At 42.7% G+C, this 21,081-nt stretch overlaps 1 protein-coding gene across 6 annotated transcripts in view; it reads left to right on the top strand.

Annotated features, from left to right (window-relative positions):
* Positions 1 to 21,081, top strand: part of Syx1A (Syntaxin 1A) — a 46,274-nt gene that overhangs the window by 16,063 nt on the left and 9,130 nt on the right. Inside the window, exons 4-10 of one of the 6 annotated variants that reach the window (XR_006260416.1) lie at positions 8,643 to 8,717; positions 8,816 to 8,998; positions 9,167 to 9,240; positions 9,472 to 9,609; positions 11,067 to 11,177; positions 17,901 to 19,557; positions 20,835 to 20,928. Coding sequence is in view for 2 of the 6 variants with exons in the window: in XM_043414908.1 (XP_043270843.1) it covers positions 8,643 to 8,717; positions 8,816 to 8,998; positions 9,167 to 9,240; positions 9,472 to 9,609; positions 11,067 to 11,177; positions 15,696 to 15,779 (665 nt within the window). In the remaining 4 variants the exon portion in view is untranslated. Of the gene's footprint in view, positions 1 to 8,642; positions 8,718 to 8,815; positions 8,999 to 9,166; positions 9,241 to 9,471; positions 9,610 to 11,066; positions 11,178 to 12,780; positions 12,892 to 15,695; positions 19,558 to 20,834; positions 20,929 to 21,081 lie in introns of those variants that run through there. The other 5 variants (XR_006260415.1, XR_006260414.1, XR_006260417.1 and 2 more) reach the window with 5 other exon arrangements.

Genomic DNA, 21,081 nt, shown 5'->3' with positions numbered 1-21,081 from the left:
AAAGCGTACTTCGAAAATATTCTCGATTGTTGAGGAATAATTTGCGCTCCTTTGTTAATAAAGAGAAAGAGAGCAGAAAGATTGAGAGGCTTATAGGCGTATAGGCGGTGCTCCGCTGGAGCGAGAGCGCTCCGTCCGTAGCCCTCTGGCTGGAAATCAAATGCCTTTAAAATAGGCTGAAAATTTCGACTCGGTTCTTCGAACACGCACGCGATCAGAAGTCTTGACAATTTATTAAAACTTCCTAGGAATGTGGTTACGGAATTTCAAAGCGTCTCGTAACAATTGACTGCTGGACGAACCGGAGGGCAAAATAGTCGATGAAACCTTGTTTTTGTGGTTCTCGGTCGCAACGTGTACGAGCCGCATACCAACGGACATGATGTGTAAAAAGAGAAGCGGTATAACTATCATCGTTAACGTGTTTGGAATGTCTCGGAGGTCGATATGCCAACATGCCGAGCAAATTGGCCGGCTCCTCGAAACTATACGTGCGGCCGATAACCCATATGCATATACGCATACGGAGGCGATGTGTATATGCGTAACATTCCGGTGCGCGGAGATCGCCCAGGTACAACGTGTACCGAGCACCCTCGAACAAACTTCCTATAATTCCTATAATTCCTATTCTCCGATGCGGAAGACTCTACGAACCCGAGCAGTCGTATGATCTAAACGAGCTTCCGCTTTGCTTTTATCCAGCCTGGCCGAAATTACGATATCGATTTCATCGAGATGCATACCCGGGGATTAAGGTACTGTTTATTTCTCCTTATGTGCTTATACATTCAACGATCGCGTATGGCCCGCACCAAAGGATTGGCTACTCGTCAAAGTTTTAACGCGCACATCGGCATATAAAGGGATTGGAGGCTCGAGCAGGACGACGAATCTCTTGGCTCATGGTTGTTCGATCGATTCAAGCTCGCGTTTGGTTCGAGTCTGAAAAGAATGCCGAGAATTCGGTTCCGGTTGAATGATTTGGAAATTTTTAGCAACAACGGTGGAAGAGAGCAAATTATTAATAAAGAACGTTGGGAGTGGTGAGATCGGTTCGAGGCGGAGTGACTTTTGTCTTGGGCTCTGTGGTAAGCTTTCATCTCGATCGAAGAGTCGCGCGCGCCCAAGTCTCAAAGATTGAAAATCGAATGGAGCTCGGGGGGCTGGCTGGGTTCGCCGGTTTAGCAGGCAACGGACTATCCGACCGGATCGAATGGCTCATTCGTTCTCCGCTCACTTCCTAGCCGACCCCCTACAATTCTCACCGTTATTGATCCGTCCAACGTCACCAACAGTGCCGCGCTAGCACAGCTTCGTCTCTCTAATTCATCGACCTGCTTCCCTCTGCGGTAACATTCTCTTCCTTTCACGTTCCATGTCAATTTCTATCTTGATCCTGTCTTTATCAATGTGCGCGATGCCGTTGCTTCGTGCCAATAGACATTCGATGTCGAATCGTGTCAATACACATCGCGCCTCCTCCCTATGAGCATGAAATCTAGGCGTAGTAAGTTCGCGCCGCCTTCAGCGACGTACTTGGCGAGTCTCCGTTTTTTTTTTTCAATTAAACTTTTTTTCTCCCTCGTTATTTTCGCATCCATTCTTACTCGTCGTGCGCAGAAATATTATTCATTGGAATTGATGGCTTTGAAATGTTCGACGAACATCTTTTCGCTATTTTTGGTGCGAGGATTTGGTTGAAGAAGGGGCCGACATATTTTCTTCACGAAACGCGTGATATGAAAAATGTGAAAAGACCGCGTCGCAAAGATTCGACATTCTTGCATTATGCGGCCGTCAGACGTATACGATCGTGCGACTCATATTCCTATTGCTTTTCTATACGGGATGAAAGGAGCGCAGGGAAGAGCGAAGAGGCGAACGAAGCAACGAACAATGTTCATTCTCCATTTCTCTTCTGTTTCCGCCGTTGAAAAGCAACGAGAAAAGAGTTGGCGAGCTTCGATCGTAGATCTTTCTAGATTGAAATTCGCGTCGCTAAGAAAAACTACGTGAGTAAGAAAAAGTAAGTCGGAGGACCGCCGGGGATGGGAGACGCGAGCGATCCCATCGAGCAGTTTCACCCGCTCCGCGATGTAACTCATACTTCGCGACTCCGTCACAGCTACTGTCGTTGAGAAACATTCCCATCTCAAAATAATACCGCGAAGAAAATTTGCTCTTATCGTTTTGAATGACAATTCCCTCATCCTCGGAGGAGAAAAATCTCAAGGATTTGGTTCATTGCATAAACAGGCAAAATCGGTTGAAAAAAAATCTCGTTGACGATCATGCACAATAAGTTGGACGAGGGATGGTTCGTTGTGAAAGCGGGCAGGAAAGGAACATAGGCCTCGAGCAAAGACGGCGCCTCAATTCTCGCAGGGCTCTCTCCCTTTTAGCAACCTCATACATTCCGTTCCCATTATTTTTTTTCGAACCCGGCTGCCGTTAGGACGGAACGCCTCGAACCTTGGAAGAAGGTGAATTCCGAGCCAATTCGAGACGAAATGAGCTGTGCGGAATTTGCTCAAGTTCACACAAACGCGAAAGGATTTTGTCATTTTTTCTTGACGCTGCAGTTTACAGCATAGAAAATAACTCATTGCGGCCAAGATAAAACAGCCGGCGAACGGTCTGGATGAATGTTCTCGGGATCGAGGTGATTCGATCAGCACCCAACTCGAAATTATGTCACGGATTATAGCTTCATTCAGTGTCTTTCGTCGGAACATAAATGTAGGACGCTCGATATGCTGAGATGCGGAGAGCAAGATTTTCGGAGGAAAAAAGCTCACTCGATCCAGGGTAGTTGGTTGAGTGAGGAATTCGAATAGGACGTTATTCGAATTCCAAATCGAATTTGTATACAGGCATTTAGGAAACTCTGGTCGTTCGCTCCGCTTTGGCGCTTTTCCTGTACATCTCAAAGTCATCCGGTGGAACGGTGCAGAGCCATAACTTTCCTCGAGCAATTGACTCGGTAGTTGAGGTACAATGGAATCGAATCTCACGCGTGGTGCCAACGAGAGAACTTTATTTCTGTCACCCCTCTCTTCGAACGTGCTGAAATTTGAATTGCGTCAAATTGACACGAAATGGTTGAAAGCTGTTGATGTACGGGTGTGATGCGGTGCCGCACGCGGGACCCGGCTTTTTATAACTTGATGCTTCTATAACTTGATGCTTCTACGAGCCATTGGGTACTGCTCATTTTAGCCCATACGGGCGTATAAACATGTCGATTCGACCGCTCTCTACTCCGTCGATTCTTCGAGGATCTCTCGACCGAGTTTTTTCTCAATCTTTTATCATCGGGAGTACTCTAAAGAGTATTCTTTAAATCTTTCCAAGGGATTTATGAGGAATATTCGGGGCTAAGTCGCGTTACATTCGAGCGCCGCGTCTGTAGCTGCCAAGCTCGTTGCAATAGAAATGCGCGTATAACTTTTGGTTTTTTTTTTATCCGTTACCTTCTTCTTCGGCTGTTTTCCCTCCGAAGCTTCCAAGCCTCTCACGCTTCATTATTGATTTTTATTCTCTCTCTTTCTCCCGCTTTGTCTTTCTTGATGAGGCTGTTCGTTTCTTCACATACCCGTGGCAGAATCATCGAGGTCGTTTGCATCGTCGGCTGTACTATCGTTGCAATACAAACTGCTCCTTATCATCCTTGTGTACGATTGAAAAATGGAGGATCGATGAGAATGCAGATAAAAACGCCATGGGGAATGGGCTCCGAGAAACGACCGATGTACGCGGGAGCGGCAAGCATGCATGTATTTATGGACTACCCTGCTCCCTACACTCTCCTAACTCAACTAACATCGACACCGTTTCAACGTTATCGAGTGCTAATGCTTTTCAAAATCGTTTTCCATCGTCATTTCGTATCACGCGCAAGAAGATTTTTCTTCGCTATTCCCAGTTTATCCCCGCTTTTCCTTGAAAATCGAACTCAACAGACCGGTTAATCGCAGCAATAAATGCCGTTGCCGCAATATCGACTATCTTTTCACCAGGGACAATATTCGTTCTCATTCGATTGCTCTTTTCTAACGAGAGATACTTAGCGAATCCTGATGGTGGAAAAATTCATCCGGACGATTCTCCTCCAAATTACTAATAACATATCTCACGAGTATAATACGAGAGCTGTGACATTTGGCAGATTCGCTGCAGAGTTCATAAAAACTGTGTTCTTGATGGGAATGAGGCAACGAAATTCCGTTTCTGAGTTATCGCCGCCTCCTTTTTCTAACGAGCGCGGAATCTAGGTCGCATTGCACCGCGAAACAATGTCTTCGTATACCGAGTGTCGCTCTCTCGTACTTCTCTCCACTTCTCTCGTATCCTGATTCCCGATATTTCCGAACATTAAGTTCGTATAACTCAAGATCTCCTTCTCTCCCTCTTTCTCTTTGCCTCTCTGTTTTGAGACCCGCTTTGCCCGCGCGTCTTTCCCGTATTCGTATAGGAAAAATTCGTCGCACAGAAATTAAGAATTGGTGAACATTGCGCATCCGTTCGTCACCCATTGCCGCTGCGTACATCCTCATTGAGGTGTGCTCGTACGAGCAAAAAACCTGACTCAATATCGCCCATTTTTCGGTCACTGGCCTCATTAAAGAAGAAGAAAAAGATCGCGCACGCGTCGCTCGCTAATTTTATGACACAAAAGGCTTTCGGGAAGCCGGTTCTACCGAGCATAACCCTGCGAAGATGTCGAGATGATAGCGATTGATGGAGGACGCGTGAACTGCACGCGCGAATACGAAACTGCACAACAAAAGGACACGAAGTTGATTCATTCGTGACACATGCCGGTCTCAGTTGCGCCCTATTGTTCCACAAAATAGTCGATATCTGGATGCTCCCTCGAGGGCCGTGGGAGGGAGGATGGTTTCGTTGAAAGATAAGCAGATTCGAGGCAGGTGACGAGCGACTCGTCACCCACGACTCCGTCACCCGGCTTTCCACTCGCTACGTTTTCACTCTCCCCGCTGCCACCCTCGCGCTCTTCCTTATTCCTCAGCCTGCCTCGCCCTCGCGATAACGAGAGGATCGTCGTCGATACCGCGCGAGCGGCGGAAACGTGACGCGAAAAAGAGATGCATCCGAAGAGCTCGCCGGTGCACATCCCTCGGTGCATCCCCGGTACACTCTCGGTGAGCTCAAACAAGCTCTTTTCCTTTGATCAATCAAACGCATCGTTATCCATTCTCGGAGGACTTCAAACGAGTCCGACGAATTATGATATTTCAACGACTTTGGAGACACTTTTCCGGTAACGATGCGATATTATTATTTTTCCATCGATCGAAACTTTGCGTTGGCTCTATAAGTAGCTTTGCGAGCTACGAAGATGGAATATCGGGAAACGTCTTTGAGGATCGGTCAACAAAAGTTGAGTCTTCTATCATCATTTATCTATAGAAAGTATCATTTTGGAACGTTTTTATTTTCTGGATCATCCGCATACTGGGAAATTTTTTCGTCCCTTTCGCCACTCTGATCACAAGTCCCTCTGTTCGCTGTGCTCGTGCGAGCTTTCTTTCAAATAAAGAAGGAAGTTCGCACAGAGTCGATTGACCCTTCGGTCAATCGACTCGAGTTTCCTCCCATAGGGAATACGAGCGAAGCTCCACACCGAGAGAACTCGTTGGCCCATGGGCACACTGTTGGACACGTTTTGAGCGTACATCGAGCCGATTTCCGCTTAGCTCAGGTGTCGAAGAAAGATTCACGAGAGCAGCTCGTGTCACAATCGCCGGAGGCGCGATAACGAAGTCCCGGAATTTCTCAGTAATCAGCTTTCCAACAAAACATACTCATTCGACACTCGAGTCGAAATTGCTCGATCCAGCAGCCTCTCTTCTTTTTGGACCTACATTTCCAATGACGCCCCCTTAATTTGATGGTAATCTTGTGGCGATGCGGTGCGAACACACCGGTCGGTTGAAAAGTTGAGGGGTTAACGTCGTTCGAGCGTCATTGTGAATCGATGAAAACCGAATAATCCTGTAAACGGTGCGTCGACTCGCTGAGTCCACGAGAGCCCGTCTCGGTACAGCGGAAAAATAAAACGCGGGAAAAATGGAATTGAACGCGAATTCTGTACGGAAGTTTCATATGCGCGTTGATCAAGATTGGACAACGCGTGCAACGGTTTATCCAGCTTCGATATAGTTTAAATAAAACTGGAACGACGATACGAACGCGCGATACGGATATGAGAACAAGCACGGTTGTGCGAGTCGCGGTATTTGTAACGGGGAGGATTGAATTTGCGAATAAAGTTGCTGGAATCCCATAGGAGCATCAATGCTAAAATAAAGCACCATTTCGAAGCCCCGATAGTGGATGTTTAATTGGTTTATCTCTCTCCCACTCGCCGGGCATAAACTACATAGGTTTTCACAATAAACTCATTACTTTATCTCTCGTATACACGAAGGGATGAGCCCCGAGCGCACGGCTATAGTTCCAAGGGTTAGCGTTATATTATCGGGAAGATTGAAAAGTTTTTTTTTATTCCAACAGCTTTTGCACGGCGTTGCGTTTTCGTGATTTCAAAATAATTGGAAAGTATGAAAAGCGTGTGATGAAAAAGTTGCCAGAATAGATGTTCGTCCTGGTAATAAACGTTGTTTTCGTCGCTCCGGGGAAGCGTCGAACAGGATCGTGTTCGATTTTCTTATCTTCGAAGCTCTTCGAGGTCTCCGAGGACTCCGGACGCTTCGGTATCGATCGCAACCGATCCCTCTGCCCTACAATTTTTATACTTTTCTTTACTTTGACGCTTATTCCCTCCCTTTTAACTCTCGTTACAGTAGTTCTGCGTCGACTCGAAGGGCTCACTCTGTTATCGTAGAAAAGAGAGCCGCGTGTGTACCCCCGTGTGTGAACGTGTACACAAGCGTGCAGCCTTGCGGGCTAGAAAACATCGTTTCGTCGGATGGCTCCCGCCAATCGTTACGATAGTATCGAGTCAACCATTCAAGCTCATTTTTCCCTTCGTCTTCTCTTCCCTCCCCTCTTTTTCTCATTACATTATCTCGACCTTTTCCTCGCAGTAAAACTATCGTTCCAGGGAAATCTTTTCTTATGAGAAAATCAAGGGCAACGCGGATGCTTTTGATGTTCCTCGGTAGAAAGCAGCAGTCAGTGCGAAACGCTACAAGCACATCAAGTTTTGTTGATTGAATGGAGAAAAGTTAAATACGAGGAGGAAAAACTTGCCTCATTGTTTTTCCTCCAGGGAACCTCCTGTATGACGCTGAATTTTGCAACGTCGGAGTCCAGCGAAATGATCTCAAAAAGCTCTCCAATTATTCCAGTAATTCTCTAATTTCGTTCCCTGTCGAATTCGCAATTCATAGTTTTTCAACCTGCACCGATACTTCGTGTAATAAAAAATTGGTGAATTACAAATGCTTTTTTCGTTCATTTCGTCCGACTCCAACGTTTCAAACTTCATGCAAGAGGCATGGGAAACGAGGCACCCAACGAGCAAGTGCAAATAAAAAAAGCAACAAGACGTGGTTGCTGCGCATGTAAAAATAAATCTAGAGGGAGCGTTTCAATTCGTTTTGAGATGAAAATAGATCAATAGAGTCCTGATGAGCCGAGCAGCGTATGGCCGCACGAGACCGTAATTTAAGCCGTATTAAAAATGTTGATTCGCCATTCCAAATGGTCGGTGAATCGTCGAGATTTTCATCTTTTCTCTCTGAATCGTTCTTGCCCCCTCGTCATGTTCTTACGGTGTAAAAAGTTTGTCCAACTCAACGCGAGAAACTTCGTAGGCGACGACATTTTGTCTGATTTGTTTATTCAACGAGCAGCATGCATTTAACAGCCTCCGAAGAAGAAGAGAAATGAAAAAACTTGCTCCGGGTTTACAATGAGCGAGCCTCATTACGCGGATTACCGTACCATTTGTCTTTTTCGCCTGCAAGTATAATTGCGAAATGCGAGAAAAGTTGAACGCGGAGGTGCGGACCGCACTCGCGGTCCTACCTGCTGCTGATGCTCTCCACGCGTACCGCGACACCGTTACTCAAAGTTGGTGAATATCGATGAGAGTTGAGCCTGCGGCCAAATCGAACTAGTCCCATTCACACGAGCTATGAAACCATCGAATTGGCACTCGAGTCGCTCGAATTTAATTATCTCGCGATACAAATGATATTTCGAAGCAATTTGGAAAAGCTGCATCCTTGGAGGAAACGCAGGAGCTAAATCCACTGGAAAGTAAACTTCGGAAAAAATGACTCGCTCCTCGGAATATTTGTTTGACCGCGTTACGAAGAGGCGATGCTTTTTTTCTTCGTGCCATTTCCATCGGATGAATGGTGCGAGCGCGGTACCGTAGGGTGGAAGGAAAGTGAGGATGCAGTTGTTGGGACAGGCAGGAACGGGAGCGCGATATCTTCTTATGGAATAGGGCCACGCGATCCATTGTCCAACGAGACGGACAGAAACGAAGGGGGTGAAAGAAAAGGAGAAATATCGGGAGACTCTCTTGTAGCCGTACCACCGGTTACGCGGTTAAAAAACACGCGTCCTTTCATTCTTCACATCATGTTCCATGGATACATTTCCTCCGGAGTAACATATTCGTTGTTTGTCGTGTTTAGAAGTCAAAATGGAATTGGAGGATCTCATGGCCGACATCAAGAGAACCGCCAACAAAGTCCGAGCCAAGTTAAAGGGTGAGTAGAAAAGTGATGAGAATAAATGATAAATATTTTCGATCCAAGACTCGGTGAGAAAACATTTGATAAATATTTCGTGAATCTTTTGAATTCAGTGATCGAACAGAACATCGAGCAGGAGGAGCACACGAACAAATCCTCAGCGGATTTGAGGATACGTAAGACTCAACACTCGACGTTGTCTAGGAAATTCGTCGAGGTTATGACCGAGTACAATCGAACGCAGACCGATTACAGGGAAAGGTGTAAGGGAAGAATACAGCGACAGCTCGAAATCAGTGAGTATTTTGTTTCTCTTTTTCTAATATTTTTCACAAACTCAAATAATTGGCAATTATATACGGGTTTGAGATGCCTCGTCGCTCCTTTTTTTCCAACGTTCAACGCTACCGCACCGACTCGTTATTCATTGCTCCGTGCTAATTCGCGATCGATTCAATTTATAGCGGGGAGAACCACGACTAACGAGGAACTCGAAGAAATGCTTGAGCAAGGAAATCCGGCGGTATTTACTCAGGGGGTAAGTTCGAGTATCCTCCATGGGATGCAACATTTTTTTCGATATTTCACACTCGGCTCGTTATCGATGTTGAGCGAGGAGATGGAGCCGGCACTAAATTGCTTCTAGTCAGATTAATACACGTTTTGGGCAATTTGACCGATCGAGGCTCGATTAACAGCCAAATTGAAACTTTCTCCCAGGACCTCACCAATTTTCCATTCGTATTTACTGGGATTTGTCTCCTCGCAGATTATAATGGAAACGCAACAAGCCAAACAGACACTCGCCGATATCGAGGCTCGTCACGCTGACATTATAAAATTAGAAAATTCCATCAGAGAACTTCACGACATGTTCATGGACATGGCAATGCTTGTCGAAAGTCAGGTAAGACCGACACGGCCGTTCATTCTTTTCAATGCCTCGTTGGGCTCATTTTTATTGAGATTCTTACCAAAAATTACATTTTATATGCTATTTTGACACTTGGTTTCGCACGAATCATTTACAGTCAAAGTAATCCGTCAATATTCTCAGTAATTGTTGGTTTGCAAAGCAAAGCGTTGCGTTTACATTGCGCGACGGATGTTAAAAAAATTTTTAATTAAAAAGTCTTAACCTTTTTTCAGGTACAATTTTTTTTGGTCGCAACACTCCTGAAACTTCGCTAATTACCGAATTAATGTACAAAAATGACGGTAGAAGGTTGTAGAATATGGATGACGGAAAAGGCGTTGTTTCATTTGTAAAACTAAAATTGAGCCATGGTTTCACGAGTGTTGTGACAAGCCGCAATTAATTAAGGAAACCAGCCCCTTTCGTTGAATTTACTGTGATTCTTGAGTGCCCTGTAGCTGGAGACGATTTCGTTTTTTTTTTCTAATTTTTTAATTACCTTTGTAATCCCGTTATCATCCGCGATACTCGAGTTACATCGTACTATTATTTTCGCACATTTTGTGCTCCCTTTTATGATCGCGATCGTAGAGTCAGAATCGTGGAATGTACGGACGCGCGGCGCTGTTCTTGTGGGAATTACTTTCTTAATGCGTAACACACCTCTCGTGTCTCGATCGACGATTTCGTTTAAAAAAAATCCCAAAGATGAATTTGAAAAGGCAAGAGGAACCAAAAATAAGAGAACGCCGGCGGTTGGATTTTTATTTCAAATTTGAAAACCGATTTCAACGACAGTAATTGGAGGGAAATCGAGATGATGGTTCATCCGAGTGATGTTGGGAAATAAAAAAGAGATTTTTTTTAAACGAAGTGTCACCGGATCTGTACGGGAAATGGTTGTTCCTCTTTCGAATCATGGAGCTTGTCTATGAAATGAATTCAACATTTTTCACAAATAATTATCTTTATTCAATCTCTACTGCTGTCCTTCTCTCTCTCTCTACGTGTATAACAAATTCGATCTCGAACATAAATTTTCTTTTCGCGTTGAATGAGATTTAATGTTCTCTTCGGGCCTTCATTACCTTTTGATTTTGGTATTACTAACGGCGACTAACCAGCATTTTTAACCCCATAAATACCTTTTGACAATACTATTGATTGGTTTTATCGGCGGTATTGAACGGTGAGACGGAGAGGGTATCGGAAAAGGTGATAAAACTATGAGTGCGGGGTTAAAAATGATTTGGCGACTTACTTACGCTCGGTGAAACTCGAAGCATTGGTTGAGATAAAAACTAATTACTTTATTCCCATTCTCCGTCGCTCGTTCATCGTTCGATTATCTCCTCGCTTCTTATTATTACTCATCTTTTCTTTCTCTCGCCAAACTAACACTTTTTTTTACGCTGTGGGACCGGCGCCGCGTTCCTGAATATTTTTAGGGCGAGATGATAGATCGCATAGAATACCACGTGGAGCACGCGGTCGACTATGTCCAGACAGCGACCCAGGACACCAAAAAAGCACTCAAGTATCAAAGCAAAGCCCGACGGGTGAGTCCCCCCCATATTATACGAGAAAAACCATTATCGAGTTCGTTCACGTCTAATTGGTCACTTTTCTCTCTCTCTTTTTTTTTTTTATTCCGTCCTTCCCGTCCTGGCCCAAAATCATTGACAATGCGATCGAACATTTCCGACCACTTTTCTTCTTTTCCCACTTGCCTAATAATGGCCCTTCATTATTTTACATTTCCTCTTTTTATTTTATTCCCCGGTATATACGTGTACGCACTTACGCACATACATGAATTTTCGCATATACTTACTAACACCCACGTCATAATATCGATTCCAAAACCATCCATCCATCGGGATTATTTACATGATGATGCGTGTGTATGTGGGTTCGCGTTATACAAAAACATTTCATTATTATTGTTACTGTCTAATCTAATATTGTTCGTGTCCGTGCGCACGCGTGCCCACGCGCACGCGTGTGCTCGTGTGTGTGTCCGTGCGTGTGTCGATGCTTGCATAACAAACAAAATTAACAAAATTGCATATAAATCCATATACCACGGTCATATGAATTTATTTGCAAACCAAACTGTGATATTACTGTGATAAAACGAAACATAATACTCTGTGTCTCTTCCCTTTTAACATGGGTGTGCTGGTTGTGTGCCTCTCTGTCCACTACTGCTCTGTTCTATACATGTATATATATATATATATAAATATACCCAAACGCGTACATATATATATATACACACGTTTGTGTCTACTACTCTGACTCTATACTGAAAAATAATTCACTGATATAATACTGTCGATGGTGTTTTCATGCATTTCTTTTCATTTTTTTTTATTCTTTCTTTTATTCTCCACTAACAAACGGTCTTTGAAACGTAACGTATTCGTACGCGTTACGCGATTCGTTTATTTACGTGCATTTGTTGTTTTGTGTATGTTTCCTTTAATCGCAACTTCTGTCCGTTCGTTCTGTTTTCCTCAATATATTTTCCATGCGTCGGGACTCGTCCCATTTGATCCGGAAAATCATAAAATAATTATTATTTTCAACGCTACGTATAAACGCGTGTTCTATGTGTGTTCGGTGTCGTATCTTTAAATGCCACCACCTTAAACATTCCATTTGTCTCTTGTTTTTGTTTTTTTTCTCTTTCTCGTTCCCTTCCGGTTCATCATTTTTGCATACTTTTTGTTACACTAATTGACTTGGTTGTGTCGTAACTCGTCGTCTCGACATTCATCGCCCTGTCTCATTCGATATTTAACGGATTTTCATGGATGATCGATACAATTATTGTCATATTCCCCGGTACTGCTCGAAATATCGTAACCCTTGGCAAATTGCTTCTCTACAAAACGCTCTTTGCATCGAACGCTCGATTCTCATGTCACTTTTAATCTCATCGGTTGCGCGTTTTCAAATGTTCGTTACTTCCGGTCTGAATATAAATATTATTTCTCGCCTCTTTTTTGGATTTTCTCAACGTAAACAAATACTCCGACCGCTTTATCAATTTTCCCAAGATACAAATTCTTCCAACTGTTCGAACAATCCCGTTGTGCCAATACGATCCTCTACCACCTCGTTCGAATCCTACCGCTCCTTTGCGCGCTGTGGCAGGGTGAGTTGGTGGACCGAATTGAATACTGCGTGACTCAAACTAGCGACCACGTGGGTCAAGCGCATGGCGACCTCAAGAAGGCCGGGGACTATAAAATCAAGGCTCGCAAGGTAAATTGAACCCTCGGACCGCTCAGGTTCAAGGGTTAATCGTCCAAACGATCCGGGAATACAACACCTTTAACCTTCGTAACCCTCCCAGAGAGTCGACACTCAGTCTTCCCTGCTTGTACCCTCCGTTTTTCTACTTTCTTTCCTCCTCTCTCCACTCGATCCCGAAAACGGATCATCGATAATACACGATTATAATCAATTTGTCCGTCCTTGACGATTAAACGAAATGAATAAACGAAAACAAAAACGAAAACGAAACAACCACAGAAACCGGAGAAATATGTCGAGTGTATCAGAATGAAGAAGAAGAAATTGAAATATTCGAACGTTCTACACTCGCTTCGATCGTTATACGTTAGAAGTGTGTATCCCCGATAGCCCCAGAATATTGCAAAGAATGACTTGGAACTGTTGCCGATATTCCGAACCTTTGAGCAAAGTAGGATGCGTTCTCCCATTACCTTTGGTCGATGAATTCGGCCGACGTACACACACAGGGCGTAGAAGAAAATTCTACGAGAAAATTCTCCAATGGAAAGAAAAAAAAAATAATAAAGATAAAAAAAACTGTTTCCCGTAGATTTTTTTCGTCGGAATCGATTGCATCTCGTAGAATATTTCTGTAGCTCCTTCATAGTTTACGCAGCGAGGGAAATCCGTGCCGAATGATTGCCAATGCGCGCACATACGCACACCCATGTATCACGGTAGTTTATTTATTGCGAATTCCGAATTTATACTTCCGTACATCAAAGATTTTCGTCTATCACGAAGAAGTAAGTGGTCAACAAATAAACGTCTGATGCACGCTAACGTAGATGCAAATTTTTATCACGAATATAATACGAATTGGCACGATAATCATTCATCATGAAATAACAACCAGCGGCATGGCCCTCGATCGTTGCATTGAAATATTGAAAAACTCATACTTTTCAAACAATTTTTCGCCCCCCCCCCCCCTCCGCCACTTTATGCGCGCGTTTAATCGAAACCCGCACAGAATGGTGAGGTGATACACAAAAGAATCATGCGCCTCGGAGAATGACGACAACAATAATGCGGTCTTGCGTTATTTTTTCTTCTATCGTTTAATATACGTAGCACATAAAAAGACACGCGTAGGGGAACTCGGAACGTCGATCGTTTACTCGAAAAATTGATTAATTTTGTCATATATCCGATCTCGCAGTCCCGTAACATTTTTTTCCGAATTGCTAAAATTGGAAAAACGCGACAACTGTTTCCTTTCATCTTTATCTGTTAGCTCGAAACTCGTTGAACAAAAAAATCTTCGTCCGCATCTCTGCCATTTTCCGAACGAGAGTGAAATGCTACGATTATTTTTCGTGTATATATCGGAGTAATATTTTGTCTCCGCGTCAAATAAACATCGGCAAATTGGGCCCTACAATGCTAAATAGCGAAGAATACAATGATTTTAAAGTGGGAAAATTGCACAATTGCCAAAGACGTTGTCGACCAATTTGAGGCGAAAAAACGCCGCTGGTTGAACGGCGTAAAACGAGGCGTCTCACGGTGTGTCGGGAAACAAGCTCCGTTCGGGTTTGTTACCCAGCCAAATTCAAATTCTCCCTCGTACGATACGGTACACAGCCTTGAAATATATAGCACGCCACTATACACAACAACCCCATTGAATAGTCGCGGGGAAACGCTCGGTCACACACGCACACACACACATACAAATGTACAAGTTCTTCCATAGGAATGAAAAACAAAAGCAAGATTTTTGGAGAAACAAGGGTACACCACTTTTCCGCACGAGATCGTTAAATATTGATGATTGCCTGTTGATGATATACATCGAAACGTCGATATTCACTTAGATCGTATTTCTATATAGACTTGTATGAAAATGGGCATGCGCATACGACTTGAATGAAGCTTTTGTGTACTCTTTTTCCTGCGCTTATGTGGCACACTTTTACATTTTTATCGCTGGCGCACTGTTTTTTTTCGTTTTTTTTTCACCCTCGAAATAATAGCGAGTCTTCTCGAGCCGCCTCGATTACTTTTCGATGCAAACGCTTTGTTTGAGAACCCGTGCGTAATACTTGACGTATCTACTTCCTCCGTGTCCGATTGGCTTTTTGCATTAAAAAATGGTGTAACGGAGACAGCGCGGCGCCATCGCTCGGCGGGACGGAACTGTGGAACCGAGCCCGAGCGAGCTCGACTGAATCGGCTCGGTTCTCCTCCCGTCGCGGTTTCAATAGACTCTAGAGAGCATCGGGAGTAGATTGAATGAAAGATCGTTGCGGGATCCCGCTCGAAGAAGCTGGAGTCCAGTTGGCGAGATGGCGCCGCGTCGTTTTTCCCTCTCGATGTTGGCAAGACGATTGAGAAATCGAAGATGTAGCCCGCCGCCCGGAAAGAAACTTTTGAAATACGCGCACGATAAATATCCTCCCTCGCGACGAAACGGTCTTATTTCCATCAGCCGACGTCCCTTCGCGGAGTGCCCGCTGCTGGATCGGCGCGTAAACGAGCTCGTTATATCGCGAGATAACTCATCCGGTATTTATCGAGCGATATATGGGCGGCGATTCATACACGCGGTTTCACGTTGAACATTGTTGGGAGAGGTTTGAGGCGGCGAGGAGGCCGGCGGCGGGGCGGCGACGGCGGCACTTGCCAATATCGGTTATAGATACAACGAGCACGAGTTTGAGAGCTGTAAAAATGGTTTTTGGTGCGAGATACCTGTTGAGCCTATTCCACGATAACTCCTTTCCCAATAACTCATTCGTGTCACTTTGACTTTTGTCTGTCCACAGAAAATGATCTTCATTATGATCTGCGTTGTAATACTTGTCGTCATACTAATCGCCATTGTGGTAGGGTGCCTTCCGATATTCTAAACGTCCGAGGCAAGCGTTGATCGTTAAGCGCCACAATCGAGATTCAATTACGGGATTTATATAAAGAAACACATAAAAGGAGAGAGGGCCGTGTAAGACCTATAAATATCGCGCGGGCGCGCGCGCGCGCGCACGAGTTTAATCAAACGGACGGAAGAGACACGACTATTGCTCGAAATTTACCAACAATAAAAGCATACTAAATTCATAACTACAGACTAATCCGATCGCGTTCTCGTTGAAAAGTAATGAGAAAGAGAGAGAGCACCATCGACGACGCATTGCAGCTTAGCTTGAGCCAATAAATCGATAAAAACTAATCTCATACATATTCCTACATATATATTAATATAAATGGACGGATGGTTAAGTAAAATTGTAAAAACTAGTGATCCAAGAGAGTAGGTAGATCATTCTTGCAGCAAAACTCATTCTCGCAAACGAATCGCCCAAGCCCCGCGCCTGCGACTGAACTAGAGCGACTGTGCGAGTGTGCGGGTGTGTGAACGCGTGTTGAAAAAGTGATTCGTGGAAGAAAAAGTGGTGGGTATTGAAAGAAAAAGAAAAAACAGAGAGCCCCGAGACGTTGCTTCACTCATTGGAGGCGGTACTTCGAATTTGTTTACTTACAGATTTTCTATTCGCCACGAATCTGGAAAAAAGCAGAATGAATCGATCTTAACGAATGTAATCTAAACCGAGACGACGAAAGCGAACGACATTGGTGCTGTAAAAGGTCAATTTTCCTTGTCCGCCGTTTATTGGCGAAAAAAAAGTACTACTATTCCGTAATTGATTTTCCTTTTATCGCACAAACGAACGAGAGAGCCCCGAATCCGATTCTTGGATTCGCGGAGAAATATAAAATCGAGGAATCGTCGTACGTCCTTGCGTATGTATGTACAGCCCGTATATCCTTGCCAGCTGCAATTAACAGAACGAGGCGTAAAAAAATGTCGCACCTACATATAGCGCGCGTATCGAACGTTGCCCACAAACCTATCATTCGCAATATTCGTTTTTTCATCCTGTTTCCGTCAAAGACCGAGGCTTCGACCGATCGAAAATATCGTTGTGTCGATTATTTTCATTGTTTAATTCGATCGTTGTTCATTAGATTGGAGATAAATTGCGATCGGACTCGGCTGAGGTTTGGTCGGTAACGGAAATTAAGTTGTATAGCGCCAAGTAAAAATCGGTAAAGATCGTTGCTCTGTAATACATTTGTGGCTTATCACACTCGTCCCCTGGTCAAGCTCATAAGTTTGTGTTTCGTTGGTTTTCATTTGTTTTTGTTTTTGTTTTTGTTTATATTTTAAACATCATTCATGAATTCGTGCCGCGAATCTGTTGCACGCGTTTCCGTTTCCGTTGTTGGAGGAGCGTCGTTGTACTCGGAGACGACGATGAACCACCGGACGATTGCCTTACGCGCGAATTTAGTCAATTAGGCGCTCAAGTATCGTGGCCTTCTCAGCCCTGTAAATAGTCACTATCGATCCAATGCCAATCGCGAGAGCCGACCGGAGGTCGTGACTTCAATATTACAGCAAAATAAATAATAATTATGTCGTTCATTTCTTTGTTTCTTTTCTTCGCAGTTACATTCGTATATAAATCAGCTCGGATCTCACTCGCGGTACCACTTTTACGTTTTTCATCACACGAAAATGATTGTGAAGGAGAAAAATGCTTACCGTACGTTCTGGTTTTGAGCGCAGTCACCGCGTTGACTGACCGAGTTTTTTTCTCTTTGGTCATCGAAATATCAAAATTTGAAAAATTTCGTCATGTCAATTCGGACGTCGGATCCTTAAAGTTTCACAAGCAGAACATTCGATCGAAGCAATTCCGATAACGCGAGTTCGCGCTTGCGATCCGAGCAAATTTTGTAGACGGACTTAAACCCCCGTAAAACAGTGAAAAAAAGAAACAAAATGAGGATGACGCGCTTAATAAAATGTACAGTTTTTTTGTTCCCACATCCCCACGGAAACGGAAACGTCATGAAGCATATTTTCCTTTTTTTTCACATATGTTTATTAATTCATTTATATTTTTTTTCGAAAACGTTGACGACGCGAAAGTATGAAACTGACGCTAACGTTGTTTTGTTCACAGAAATTGATCTTCATCGTAGTCTGCCTGACAGTGGCGGTCATCATTTTAATTATCATTCTGGTTGTTAATTTGTCATAATGACGGGAATGAGCGAAGAACGCCATTTAGCACTTGCATCAAATCATTTGGAATTGAACGAGAGACAAAAAAATACTTAAAATCGTGATGATAACGTTATATGGCGGCGTATTCGATAATGGAATCTAAAATCTTGTATATTTCACCGAGCATCGGGTTTTTTGCATCGGGATGAGAGGTCGGAGGGGGAGGGGGGAAGCTGTCGGTCGTCTCGACCGCCGCAAGTTAAGTTGATTCTAATTTCTCATCGATCTATATATCGATTGCACCGAGAGTTAAGTCATCGTATAAATAGCCTCACCGATCTTATTTACTAAGTTTATTATTATTATTATTATTATTATTATTAGCATTATTATTATTTGTATTTTTCTTTTCGTCGTTATTCCTACTATTACTACTACTGATACTAATATCGCTATTCACAATACCACGGTTATTATTATTCTTATTATTATTATTATTACCACTATCGTTCGATGATTATTTATTATATTGTTTCAATTAAAAAACGTTACTTTTATCCCAACGATTTGGTTTGTTTCCTCATTGAAAAATGGCTGATAGAGGGCAACGTCGATGAAACTGCGGTTGTGCGCGTTGTTCCGCGCGAAATCGTTATTACGCCGGTGAATTTAGAAAAAAAAAGAAAACGCTCCGTTGAAGGAACAGTAAGCGCACGATCGAGAGTCTATTATCGCCATAAGCCGGTTCGATATTCGCTCGAGCATAATAAATTCATGAAAAAAAAAGTTGATCGGCCAAAGAGGAAGGAAAAAAAAACGAGTATGAAAGAATGAGGAAGCGTGCACATAAGGTTGACCGTCGCTATACGAATGAAGATAAATATAAAAATAATGCCCATTCGACTCGATGTAAAATGTAAATATGCGGCGTGCTACGATCAGTTGTAAAATAAGTGAAGAGTAGGAAGTAACGAAAATGTTATGGCAAACTATGAATGGTAGTTTACCAATGATAATGATTTATCGATAAAAAAGACGTTTGAAAAAGAAATTTATCGTTTAACGAATTGCGCTCGTAATGAATATTATTACAATACTCTACGCGATAAATGAATAATAAATGGAAAGAGAGTGAGATGGATAAGATGGGCGAGTTAATAATGACGAATACCCGACGACGGAGATAACACGAGAAATCAAACGACGATAATAATAAAATAATTAGGAAAATAATAAGAAACGAATAAACTGATTGGGACGGTATACGAGAGTGTTAAAATTTTCCAAAATAATTCGACACAAATCGAAAATAGATAATAAATTCTCACGTATGGCTCATTAACGACTAGGGGAATGCAATGAAAATGAGAATAGCGAAGCGAAATTACTTTCGAATAGGAAACGATCCCGGTATAGTGTGATTTTTGCGGGGAGGGACGGGGGGCCTCCGAGGGAAAAACGTGGCGATGCGCACAGTCGCGTCGTGACAAAGGGAGGACGAAAAATTAAGCAAACGTTCGAACGATGCGAGACGAGGGAAACACAGGAACGAACCACGTTAAAAGTGTACTTTTTTGGCTAGTGCGTTTTAGCCACTTCCACTTGGAGTTTCAGTAAGTATCGAACGTAAAAAGATTTATCATCTCACAAATACTATATTAACGAATGAATGATGAATGATCTCTAAAAATTACTATTCTCCTGTCTTGATTTACAATGAAAATGTTTTTTTTTCTTTTTCTTTTTTTAATATTTTCTTTCTTTTTGCCGAGCCAAAACCATTGAATATGCGGGTGTTGCGGAAAAAAATCGATACCGTCAATGGAACGACTCGAATCGTTGGAAAAGTCAAACCAATATTTTCCTGTTGAACGAACAATCGGATCTGAGAGATGTCATCGAAGTTTGAAGAATTCATATTCTTTTTTTCTCTCTTATTTCGTATTCCCATACACTCAATTATCTCTATCCTAATTGAAATTACATAATGACGCACAGATAGATAGTCGAGCACACAGCACAATAGTAGCTAATTCAGCGAGCACATGCATTTATTATTGATTAGTCACTGCAATACTTTGACTGATGAAGCGGGACAAGAATGTCACCTCGCGGTATCAAAGCGTTCAACCACTTGACGAGACTTTTCTTTCTTTTTTCTCTATTAAAATAGCAATATCTTTAGTTTTGTTTTTTTTTGCATCGAATGTATTTACGTTGGAACATTGCTAATTTATCGAATTTATCCTTTATTCGAAGTCGAGAAATGCTTCTTTTCTATACAACGTCGTTCGCAGTTTTCTCAATGCAAATGCATCCATTTGCAGAAGAAAAAAAAAACAACAAGCGCCTCGATGCCATTGAAAGAGATATTCCGCATCCATCGTTACGTATTTTACGTACTCGTTGATCATTTACGTTGGCCAGCAAATTATTATCATTATTATTATTATTATGCAAATAAAATATTTTTATTGTACCGATATTTTGACATCGATCCGTCATTTGATTCAATTTAATTCCTCAGTGATGTTGAATTGATAAATTATATCGATTGTACATTCCAGGGAAACAAGAATGAAAGTAATACTTACGGGTTATTCTAAAGATAATAAAAAAAAAATAATATCAGAGTAATGGACAGAGCGTCATCTTAAACCGGGAATACCGGACTGAGTTAAGAGCGAAGGCACAAACTTTAACGTTCCCAAATCAGAGACAGAGTTGAGCAAAACCAAAAAAAAAAAAAAAACCATTCAAAAGAAAAGAAATGAAAAGAGGGAAAAAAATTGAAAGTGGCGAAGGAAGAGTATGAAAAACACCGGAAGGATTGATTGTTCCTCGAAACTGATGAACCTTTTTTTCAATGATCTGTTATTGTCGAGCGTAGAAGAAGATCATGATCATGATCTGTCTGACTGTACTGGCCGTCATCGTTGCTACTACCATTGGCAGTTACTTTGGACTGTGAACGCGAAAACCAGGTATTTATACGAGTACATAGTAACGTTAGAATAATAATGAGGGTGATTCATCGAGACTAGAGCTGTAGCTGAACTTTGAAAGGTTAACACTCGTTATACCGAGTCGAACCAAAGGTTACACCATTATACTGTGTTTGCTTTTCGCTCATAAAA

This window comes from Venturia canescens, chromosome 3, assembly GCF_019457755.1.
Source record: "Venturia canescens isolate UGA chromosome 3, ASM1945775v1, whole genome shotgun sequence".
NCBI lineage: Eukaryota > Metazoa > Arthropoda > Insecta > Hymenoptera > Ichneumonidae > Venturia > Venturia canescens.
The sequence above is the reverse complement of the archived record's forward strand: the minus strand, read 5'-3'. Positions and strand labels throughout refer to the sequence as shown.